The sequence below is a fragment of the Trichechus manatus genome, unplaced genomic scaffold, assembly GCF_000243295.1.
Source record: "Trichechus manatus latirostris isolate Lorelei unplaced genomic scaffold, TriManLat1.0 scaffold00084, whole genome shotgun sequence".
NCBI lineage: Eukaryota > Metazoa > Chordata > Mammalia > Sirenia > Trichechidae > Trichechus > Trichechus manatus.
Window position 1 is genome coordinate 10924803 of NW_004444020.1, and position 12348 is coordinate 10937150.

The following is a 12348-nucleotide window of genomic DNA, read 5'->3' on the forward strand; positions in this document are numbered from 1 at the left end:
GAGGTCTGGGGACCATGGTTTCAGGGGACATCTAGGTCAACTGGCATAACAAAGTTTATTAAGAAAATGTTCTGCATCCTACTTTGGTGAGTGGCGTCTAGGGTCTTAAAAGCTAGCAAGCAGCCATCTAAGATGCATCACTTGGTCCCAGAATGAAGAATACCAAGAACATGAGGAAAGTATTAGCCCAAGAGACAGAAAGGGCCACATAAACCAGAGACTCCAAGCCTGAGACCAGAAGAACTAAATGGTGCCAGGCTACTACCAATGACCGCCCTGACAGGGACAACAACAGAGAGTCCCTGATAGAGCAGGAGAAAGGTGGAGTGCAGAACTCAAATTCTAGCAAAAAGACCAGACTTAATGGTCTGACTGAGACTGGAGGAACTCCAGAAAGCATGGCCCCTGGACTCTATGTCAACCCAGAACTAAAACAATTCCCTAGGCCAACTCTTCAGACAAAGATTGGACTAGACTGTGGGACATAAAATGATACTCGTGAAGAGTGTGCTTCTTAGCTCAAGTAGATATATGAGACTAAATGGGCAGCTTCTGTCCAGAGGTGAGATGAGAAGGCAGAGAGGGTTAGGAGCTGGTTGAATGGACACGGGAAATCAGGGGTGGAAATGAAGAGTGTGCTGTCACAGTATAGGGAGAGCAACTGAGGTCACATAACAGTGTATGTATAAATTTTTGTATGAGAGACTGACTTGAATTGTAAATTTTCACTTAAACTAAAACAATAAAAAAAAAAGAGTAAATACAAAAAAATAAAATAAAATAATAAAGAATTTTCCTTGGTGCCAAAAGGGAAATAAACATCTCTCCTTCCTTTTCTTTCAGCTTTTCCTTTAGAAAACTTGTAATCATAAATCCTTTCTGTCTCTTTGAGACATATGTAAATCTTTTCAAAACCCCAATAAGTCTCTTGTCAGTTTTACAACCCAGGAATATCTTCCTGGAGACCCTGGAGCCATCTCTTTCAAATGGCTCCATCAAGGAGAATGGTGCTGTGTCTCCCTCCCTGTCTCAGTAGGAGTTTTGTTTATATGCCTGACTTCAAATTGTAACTTTCTGTTTGTTAGAGATATACCAGAAGTTTTATTTTTTCTTTGGAGAAAGACAATTAGCATGTATGTAACAGACTGTATCTGCCTGCCTGCATGAAACGGTAAGATTGCTGTCTTTGCAACTTCTTTAGAAGATTGCTCATAATATGCATCATAGTCTGGTTTAATGTTTAGTCAATAATACAACCCTTTTACTCTTTTCTACATTTGTGGAGAGGATTTGCTGGGTTGATGGGAGATTTTATTCTTAATTATTTCCTCAACATTAATAGTACTACAAAAAAAAATTTTTTTCAAAGTTTACCTTGAAAATTTTTTTTTTATATTAGGTGTTTGTTTTGGGCTCTAATTATTAGGGTAGTGGTTAAGAGTATGAGCTTTGGAGTCAGAATGACTGGCTAAAGATCTGATTTTTATCCAAGTCCTTCCATGTGCTACTTCTGTGATGTGGACAAGTTACCTAACACTTTCAAAATTGTTTCCATGTATAGATACTGAAAATTTCCTAACTAAAAATAAAAAAATTAGGAAGAATTAGATTTTTAAAGTTCCAAATTTAAATATCTAAAACAAATTATTTCTTCAAAATTCAGCCAAGAAATATAGCAGGAATTGATTCTGAATCCTAATTTTAAACAGCAACAGTGATAATGCTCCCACTATTTTATGTTTAGTACTTGTGTTGTTAGCTGCCGTCTAGTTGGCCCCTGGAACGCAACACTGCCCAGTCCTCATGATCAACTGTGGACCAGACAATGTTCTGTTGTAACTGGCTGATTTTTGAAGGTAGATTTCCAGGTCTTTCATACTAGTCTATCTTAGTCTGGAAGCTCTGCTGAAATCTTTTCTGCATCAAGGCAACGTGTGAGCCACTGATGACAGTACATGTGGTGGCCACACGTGAAGCACACTGGCTAAGAATCAAACTTGGTCTCTCACATGGAAGGCAAGAATTCTGCCACTGAACCACCATTACCTCTTAGTACTTACAGTATATTGAAACTGTCTTACAGTAGGCCCCCTTATCTGCAGAGGATACGTTCCAAGACCTCCTGTGGATGCTTGAAACTGCAGATAGTACTGAACACTACATATACTGTGATTTGTCCTATACATACATATCTATGACAAAGTTTAATTTATAAATTAGGCATAGGAAGAGGTTAACAACAATAATAAAATAGAACAATTATAACAATACACTGTGATAAAAGTTATGTGAATGACAGAGTGAGATGGCATGAGACTTCATCATGCTACGTACTCATTTAACCTTCTGGAACCGCAGATGACCACAGGTAACCGAAATCATGGAAAGCGAAATCGAGGATAAGAGAGGGCTACTATATTTATTTTTTCATTTTCCTTCTCCCCTCATGTAATCTCCATGAGGGCAGGGGATCTTTCTATTCAGTTTACCACTGTAACTCCGGTGCTCAGAACACCAAGCATATAGAAGGAGCGAAATAAACAATGAATGTATGTATCAGTTCCAAACCCTCCTTTTCTTTTTTTTTTAAACTTTCTTCCTTCCCTGCTAACATTTGGTTCTCAATTTAACTTAATATGTAATTTCTGGATGCCCATAGTACTTTCATTTCACTGTGGTATGTTTTGTCAAAGGAGGGAGGAAACATAGTCACTGAAAGCTGAATCAACATTTACAAATACAACTGATCTAATACATTTAACTATATTAACTAACTCATAAAGTTTTCAAAATATTTCATCTCAATGTTCCTCAAACTACTTCTTCAACTCCCATTCCCTTAAATCAGAGTACATATAAATAACCTTCAGATAACATCATCACTATTTGAGGATTAACTTTTTGAAATGCCTCTGAGCACTTGCTTTTTTAAGTCAGGAAAGGTATAAGCGGTGGATAGAAATGCCTCATTCCATTCATCCTGGTACTTCTAGTTTTAAAATGTGATGAGGCTCTATATTATTCACGTCATGACCATCATCAACAAAAATTTGGGGTTTATCACTCCTAACTTCAATGACACTTGAACTCCTCCATGACTTCCAAAGATAATTTTCTAGCTAAATTCTTTGCCCTTTATTACATCAGGCAACTATCTTTCTCTTGTTCTCATTTAAGATGAACATACAGCTTCATCCAATACAGTGGACACTTCTTTAAAACTGTGGAGACAGAAATATCCCCTTTTTAGTGTCATTTCCTCCATCAGCCTAATAATTCTAAACCAAAGCTACTACAAGGCAGCATGAGGTAAGATGACAGACAATACAATAAAACACCCTAACAATGGCGTAACTTTGGTAAAATATAATTACTTGATGTTTTTCTTAAGGGCTTTCTCCAGGTTCTTCACTTGTTGTTTATAAAGTCTTAATTCATGCTGTGTGGGCCTGTAGAAAATAAATCACGATGAATGCATTCAATTTACTGAATAAAACTATAAAGACATTTAATAATAAATAATATAGCATACCTTGTTACTTGTCAGAAATATTATTAAAATTCTTCAAATATTTCATAACCACCAGTGAAGGTATTTACTGGCCATCTGGATTTCTTCTGTATATTCCTTGTTCAAAACTTTATTCAGTTTTGTTGTTGTTAATCTATTACTTGTTTTTATAGTAAAATATTTCAAACATACAGATAGAATAGAGAATACTAAAACAAATACTAGTCTATCTACCCTCTAGCTTTATCAAATTTTAACATTAACACATTTCCTTCAAATATTTTTTTAAACTTAAAACATTACAAATGTACTTAAAACTCATGTGTCCCTCATTAATGTCATTCTTCTCCCTCCCATACCAGGCAGGCACTATCCTGATGTCAGTGTTCATTATGCCCATGCATGTTTTAAAACTTTTACTACATATTTATATAACCAGGAATTTACATATTATTGTGTGGCAGAGTATATATAGATGGATTATAATGTCAGTACCAGTCCTGTCCCCACTAAAGTATAAGCTTCATGAGAACAAGGAGTTTGTTTTGATCACTGTTTCATCGAAGAGCTTAGGACAGTACCTAAATTATAACAGGTATTCAACAAATATTTGTTGAATGATAAATAAAGCCTTGACAACGTCCATTCCTTATTACTCACAACATGTAGAAGGTCATCCTTCTGTGGCTATAGATTGAATTGTGTTCTCCAAAAAGATATGCTGAAGTCCTAACTCCTGTATCTGTGAATGTGACCTTGTTTGGAAATAGGTTCTTTTTTTAAAGATGTTGTCAGTTAAGTTAATGAAGTCATACAACAGCAGGATGGGTCCTAATCCCTTCGGAGTGGGGTCTTATAAAAGGGAGAACAGACAGTGACATAGAGTCACACAGAGGGAAGATGCCATGTGAACATACATCTACAAACCAAGGAATGTTAAGAAAAGCTTGGGGCTATCATAGACTTGAAAAGGTAGGATCTTCCCCTAGAGTTGACAGACTGGCCAATGCCCTGAATTTGGACTCCTCACCTCCAGAACTGTGAGACAATATATTTCTGTTCTTTAAAGCCACCTGCTTTGTGGTATTTTGTCATGGCAGCCCTAGGAAACGAAGACAGCTGTATATAAATAAACTTTTCTGTTGTGTGGCAACTTATTACTTTACCTCTCCTCCTATACCACAGGGATTAGATTAAACAAGAAGACATTCTAAAATAGTTTGGGAATGAGAAAACTGTTGGTAAAAGACTGAACTTACTCTGAGTTCCCACCTAGTTCCATCTTCCTCAACGTGGACACCTATTTCCTCACTTCCCTTGCCTACTTATGTGTTCTTGTTTCTTCCACCATATATCACAGAAGACAACTGACTAAATTGAGTATTTGAGCATGAGATTCTCAAGATTAATTTAACAGTAAAGGGGCTACAATGATCCACTTAACATTCCAAATTCCAGTATGTGATTACTTTTAAAAGGATAAAGAAAAATTACTTAAGTTACTTGCACCTGGTTTCCAAATCTTTTTGGAGGTTCAGCTTTTCACTTAAAAGTACATCAATCCTGGCTTTTGATTCCTGGAGTTGATTTTGTAATGACTGCAATGGATTTCATAGAAAAAACAGTTAACTTTCCTAGGAGTTACTACTTTATAAGAGAGTATTTTTTAGTCATGCAGTTCCCATACCATTAGAAGGCCTTTATAACTTGGTGAGGCATCCAGACTTATGCAGTCTTTTTCTTCTTCTGACTGACTTTTACCTTCTTTACACGGTCTATAAAAAGATACATGCAGTATACTTCTTATGAAAAATCTATCTTCAAAGGAAAAAAAAAATCTTACAACGATAAAACACAAACCTTGAAAACATTACACTATGTGAAAGAAGCAGTCATAGGTATGATTCCATTTATATAAAATATCCAGAACAGGCAAATCCATAGAGGCAGAAAGTAGATTAGGAGTAGTTTAGACTGGGGGATGAAGGCATAGGGAGAAAATGAGGAATGACTGCTAATGGGTGCAGGGCTTCTACCTGGGGTGATGAAAATGTTCTAAAATTGATTGTGGTGATGGTGGCACAACTCTGTGAATAAATTAAACCCACTAAATTGTACACTTTAAGAAGGTGAATTTTATGATATGTGAATTATATCTCAATAAGACTGTTATATTTAAAAAGCTGTTTAGTTCCAAAACGGCAGCTTGAAGAGCTCCACTGACCTGGCCCCTAGTGAAAAAATAAAAAGGCCACCATTTAAATGTAAAGCCTTTAGAAATGGCCCTAAAGATAAACAGCAAATGAAGAAACATTTATTTACGGAAATCTATAAAAACTGAATAAGAAAGATAAAAGTCAGTGGTATTTGAACCAAGATTGCTCCTTCCTTGCCCCTTCCCAGCTTAGCAAGAGTGAGACTCACTCCAGACGGACCCAATCGAAAACACCAGGATCCCTCTCCCACCAGCTTCCCAGTTGGAGGGTTTTCTTCCCAAGAGACGCAGAACTTAAGCACTCCTTATTCTATCCCCAGTTACCTATTTCTGAGGTTAAGTCTTAAGCAAGTGCTGCTGAGAGGTGGGAGCTCCTTCTTCTGCCCAACATCTATTCATGGACAGAGGTTTGATCTTGGGCATGGAGTGTTGACAACATGGGGGCCCCAACTACCCTTGCCATGGCTCATGAGGTGGTAGTTTTATACCAAGGGAGGCAGACAATGAGGGCCTCAGGCTGCTAGGCTGCTTCCCAATCCCTCTCCACCTAGTGCTCAGCTCCTATAGTAGGAGTGTCACTCAGAGTGAAGTTTGTCATTGACCCTATCCACAGCTCCAGAGCCCTGGCTCAGGGATTTTGCTTCAGGGGAGAAGTAGGCCATAAAACAGATAGATGCAAATCTCTTCTCAAAGGAACTGCCCTCATTTGCAACAGAGCATGAAGAAGTTCAAGCCTAAGGGCGCTCTCAAGAACAGTGGAGGTTGTGGTGAAAGACAACTGGAAAGAGATTCCTGGATTTAATGAAGAGACAGCCTAGATTGTAGGCCACCCAGTTTACAGGAGAGAATCAGGGAATAAGACAGCTGGGAGAAATCCTCCTGGGGTCAGAACACTGCCCTCAGAAACTATTCCTTGAAAGGAGCCACAATACTATTGGATTCATTTGTAGAACAATTTATGCCCCAGGAAATTGTTGAAACAAAACAACCAGCCAGCATTTAGTGGAGTTTAACAAATGTGGTCAGGAAAGAAGAGGAAGAGAGCCCTATAGATGTACCATTATCATCCCAGGGTGACTGTGGGAATATCCAAAGCTGCATCTCCTTGAGGAGCAACATCAGATGCTTAAAACTGTTGGGAGGAAATAGACTCCACCACTAAATAATTCCAGCCAGTTACTAAGTAAATAAATAAGCAAATAATAACAAGCCGTGGAGGAAGGGGGAGGGAGAAGTCCCCAGAGGTGATACAATATATTATTTAAAACATCCAGTTTCTAAAAAAAAATTTATAAGCTTGCAAGGAAATGGAAAGGTAGGACTCATACACCAGAAAAGAAGCAGACAACAGAACCTGCGTGTGAGAGAGGTCAGATATTGAATTTGACAAAGACTTCAAAGTAGCCACTATAAGTATGTTCAACAAAGGAACATTAATAAGTGTACTAACATACACATAAAATACTAGAAGGCAAGAAGAGAGAAAATGGAGCAGAAAAATTATTCAAAGGAATAGCAGAAAACTTCCCAAATTTATCGAAAAACAATAACCTACACATCCAGGAATTCAACAAACTCCAAGTAGGATAAACACAAAGAGATTCACAAACAGACACATCATAGTAAAAATGCTAAAAGTCAAAGACAATGAGAAAATCTTGAAAGCAACAAATGAAAATGACTTGTCACTTACAATGGAAACCCGATGATTAACAGTTGACTTCTCAGAAGAAACAATGGCAGAAGGGGGCATGGGATAACATATTCAAAGTACTCAAAAAAAAAAAAAAAAAAGAAAGTGTCAACCAAGAATCCAACAGCCGACAAAGCTATCTTTCAAAATTGAAGGTAAAATATTTTCCTAGAAAAACAAAAACTGAAAGAATTTTTTAGTAGCAGACCCACCTTACAAAAAATGCAAAAGGTAGTTGTTCAGGCTAGAAGCCTGTGATTCCAGACAGAAATCTGAATCCACAGGAAAAAAACCAAAGAGCACAGGTAATTATGTGATGATAAAACACACTATAAAAGCATTTTTTCTCCTTCCTTCCTTCTTCTCTCAACTAATTTAAAAAGCAATTGCATACTCAGTAGAATAGAACTGAGAGTCCAGAAATAAACCCACACATCTATATAGTCTCTTTAATAAATGGTACTGGGAAGACTAGATTTCCACATGCAAGAGAGTGAAGCAGGAGGCAGGGCCAATATGGCAGAGTAGTCAAATGCTTCCTATGTCCCTCTTACAACAAAGACCCAAATAAACAACTGAATCAATTGTATATGACTATCTACGAGCCCTGAACATCAAAGGCAAAGTGGAGGAATCAGACTGAGTGGTGGGGTGAGGGAGAGATGGTTCGGAAGCAGCGAGGAGTTGCCAGACCTGAGCCAGCGGGAGCCACAGCCCTTCAGCCTGGACCAGCTCAGGGTGCACAGTGAGGTGGGCAAGCAGCGGTGGCGCTAGGGAGGCATCTTCCACATCAGGAAAGACCCAGCGGCAAAAAATCTACTCGGCCATCCAGAACCAGTGAAAAGCAGCACTCAAGCCGCTAAAGATAAGTACTTGCTTGTGGCCTACCGTGGGGATTAAAAAAAAAAAAAAAACTCATTTGGGAAACACCTCTCTCCCATTTACCTCCCCCCTCCCCACTGGGCACTGGTTCCCATCCAGCTTCAGTGATTGATGAGTCCCCTGGGCTGGAAGTAGGAACCTTAAGGCGCCCTGAGCCATTCTCCCAGCCTTGAAGAGAGAACAAATTAACAGAGAAAAAATAAGCTGCCAGCTCCCCTAAGCCAGGACCTCAGGGTTGGCACAGCTCCTTTGCCTAGGCACAGGCGTAAGGGGTCCACAGACACTGAATGCCTTTCACTACTGCATAGACTTGTGTGGGCCCATTTCAACAGCGTTAAGACCTCACTACCACAGTACAACAGAGTATATACCTGAAGTCTAACTTCAACTGTTTCAGCTGTGAGGTGGCAGGATTATGACGACTGACACTGTTCTGCCCATTAAGCAGGCTCCTCACCTGCCCACATCAGGGGCATGAGGACTGGTGGCTCCACCCACGCCACGTAGCCACCTGCGACAGGGGTCCAAGAATAAGTGGTGCACTCCAGTTCTTAGAGCCAACAGTGTAGGGTGCTCACAGTCCAGCTGCAAAACTCACCTATCTACTCGCTCTACGAAACAGGGATATGCTTTCCTTTCAGACACTCAGGGGCAGCCATCAGCCCCCTGCCTTCCTCAGGGTGTGACCCCTACTACAGCCAGATACCTGTGCCTACACCAAACACCCATGCCTGTTTAGGACTGCAGATGAGAGCTTGCACCACACATTTGGTGACTGACTACCTGGACACCTAAGCTGAATCCATACAAGAAAACTTAATGGACTCCTTGGCTCACATACTTAGCAACAGATCTAACTACCTGGTGACAGAACGACAGAGTTCCAAAGGTGCCAATAATCAAAATACCATGTAAGCAACCTATTTGGGCATATCAAAACAAAATAAAGCAAGAAGCTAGGACAAAGTAAGTAAGTATAAAATAAAAAAATTATAATAACTTATTGATGGCTTGGAGACAACAGTCAATATCAAATCACATAGAGGCAGACCATGATGGCTTTAGAAAGCTCCCAAAATAAAGAATCAAGAAATTTTCTGGAGGAAGAGAATTTCTTGGAATTACCAGAAGCACAATACAAAAGATTAATATACAGAACTCTTCAAGAAATTAGGAAGGAAATCTTCAAAATGCAGAGAAAGCCAAAGAACACACAAAGCAGTAGCAGAACTTAAAAAGGTTATTCAAGAGCATAATGACAAATTTAATAGGCTGCAAGAATCCATAGAGAGACAGCAATCAGAAATACAGAAGATTAACAACAAAATTTCAGAATTACACAACTCAATAGAAAGTCAAAAGAGCAGAATTGAGGCAGTAGAAGTCAGAATTAGTGAGACTGTGACAAAGCACTTGACACCAACTTATCTGAGGAAAAATCAGATAAAAAGATTTTAAAAAATGAGGAAACTCTTAAGAGTTATGTGGGACTCTATCCAGAGAAATAACCTACGAGTGACTGAAGTACCAGAACAGGGGGAGATAATAGAAAATACAGACAAAATTGTTCAGGATTTGTGTACAGAAAACTTCCCTGCTATCATGAAAGATAAGAAGATATCTATCCAAGATGCTCATCGTACTCCAAATAAGGTAGATCCCAAAAGAAAGTCACCAAGACATATTATAATCATACTTGCCAAAACCAAAGATAAAGAGACTTTTACGAGCACCTAGGGATAAACGAAAAGTGATCCACAAGGAGAGTCAGTAAGAATAACCTCGGACTACTCGGCAGAAACCATGCAGGCAAGAAGGCAATGAGATAACATATATAAAGCCTTGAAGGAAAAAAATTGCCATCCAAGAATTATATAACCAGCAAAACTGTCTCTCAAATATGATGGTGAAATTAGGGCATCTCCAGATAAACAGAAGTTTAGGGAATCTGCAAAAACCAAATCAAAATTACAAGAAATACTAAAGGGAGTCCTCCACTTAGAAAATCAATAACATCAGATAACAATACAAGACTAGAACACAGGACAGAGCAATCAGATATCGACTAAGACAGGGAAGTCACAAAAATAAAGCAAAGCTAAAACACTGAAAATAGGGAAATAGAGATGGCAATATATAAAAGGTGACAACATTAAAACAAAAAAGAGGGAGTAAAAAATGTAGTCATAGATTTTTCATATGGAGAGGAAGTCAAGGCAATATAAAGAAATAAAAGACTGGTATAAACTTAGAAAAACAGGATAAATGTTAAGGTAACCACAAAGGAAACTAACAATCCTACAAGTCAAAACAAAAAACTAGAAAAATATAAAGGCTCAACAAATACAAAATCAACAACAATGAAAAAGATGAAAAGAAAATACATAAACATAAACGACTCAGCACATAAAGTTAAGTAGAACAAAGAAACTGTAAACAACACACAAAAAAAGACATCAAAACAACAGCATTAAACTCATATCTATCAATAATTAGGCTGAATGTAAATAGACTAAATGCACCAATAAAGAGACAGAGAGTGGCAGATAGGGTAAAATAACATGATCTGTCTATATGCTACCTACAAGAGACACACCTTAGACTTAAAGACACAAACAAGCTAAAACTCAAAGGATGGAAAAAAATATATCAAGTAAATAACACTCAAAAAAGAGCAGGAGTGGCAATACTAATCTCTGACAACATAGACTTTAAAGTAAAATCCACCACAAAGGATAAGGAAGGACACTATATAACGATTAACGGATCAGTACACCAGGAGGACATAACCATAATAAATATTTACGCACCCAAAGACAGGGCTCTAAAATACATAAAACAAACTCTAACAGCACTGGAAAGAGAGATAGACATCTCCACAATAATAGTAGGAGAATTCAACACTCCACTATCAGTGAAGGACAGAACATCCAGAAAGAAGCTCAATAAAAGACACGGAATATCTAAATGCCACAATCAACCAACTTGATCTCATGAACATATACCGAACATTCCACCCAACACAGCTAAGTATAGTTTCTTTTCCAGTGCACATGGAACATTCTCCAGAATAGACCACATACTAGGCCATAAAGCAAGCCTTAACAGAATCCAAAGCATTGAAATACTACAAAAGCATCTTTTCTGACCATAAAGGTAGAAATCAGTAACAGAAAAAGCAAGGAAAAGAAAATCAAACACATGGAAACTGAACAATGCCTAACTCAAAAACTACTGGGTTACAGAAGAAATTAAGGATGGAATAAAGAAATTCATAGAATCAAATGAGAATGAAAACACACTCCACCAGAACCTTTCGGACTCAGCATAAGCAGTGCTCAAAGGTCAGTTTATATCAATAAACACATACGTGCAAAAACAAAAAAAGGCCAAAATCAAAATATTAACCCAACAACTGGAACAAGTAGAAAGAGACCAGCACCAGAAGCTCTTGGGCACCAAAACAAAGGAAATAATAAGATTAGAGCAGTATTAAATGAAATAGAGAATAGAAAAACAATTGAAAGAGTTAACGAGACTAAAAGCTGGTTCTTTGAAAAGATCAACAAAATTGATAAACCATTGGCCAACCTGACAAAAGAAAAACAGAAGAGGAAGCAAATAACCCGTAAAAGAAATGAGATGGGTGATATCACAACAGACCCAACTGAAATTAGAAGAATCATAACACAATACTATGACAAACTGTACTCTAACAAATTGGAAAACCTCGAGGAAATGGACAAATTTCTAGAAACTCACTACCAACCTAAACTAACCCAAACAGAGGTAGAACAACTAAATAAAACTTAACAAAAGAAGAGATTGAAGAAGTAATTTAAAAACTCACAACAAAAAAAAAGCCCTGACCCTGACAGGATCACTGGAGAATTCTACCAAACTTTCAATGAAGAGTTAACACCAGTACTACTAAAGGTATTTCACAGCATAGAGAAGGATGGAATACTACCACTCATTCTATGAGGCCAGCATAACCGTGACACCAAAACCAGGTAAAGACATCACAGAAAAGAAAATTACATACCA

General features: G+C 38.0%; 1 protein-coding gene across 10 annotated transcripts in view; it reads right to left on the minus strand.

Annotated features, from left to right (window-relative positions):
- The window catches only part of CEP70 (centrosomal protein 70), a 140752-nt gene that overhangs the window by 49869 nt on the left and 78535 nt on the right, over positions 1–12348 (minus strand). For 8 of the 10 annotated variants that reach the window (XM_023736011.1, XM_023736013.1, XM_023736010.1 and 5 more), the window contains 4 exons: positions 5199–5286; positions 5021–5109; positions 4542–4613; positions 3375–3449 (listed from right to left, as the gene is read on the minus strand). The exons of 1 other annotated variant lie outside the window; for it this stretch is intronic. In XM_023736011.1, coding sequence (XP_023591779.1) covers positions 3375–3449; positions 4542–4613; positions 5021–5109; positions 5199–5286 — 324 coding nt within the window. The remainder of the gene's footprint in view (positions 1–3374; positions 3450–4541; positions 4614–5020; positions 5110–5198; positions 5287–12348) is intronic. One more of the 10 variants, XM_023736012.1, reaches the window with a different exon arrangement.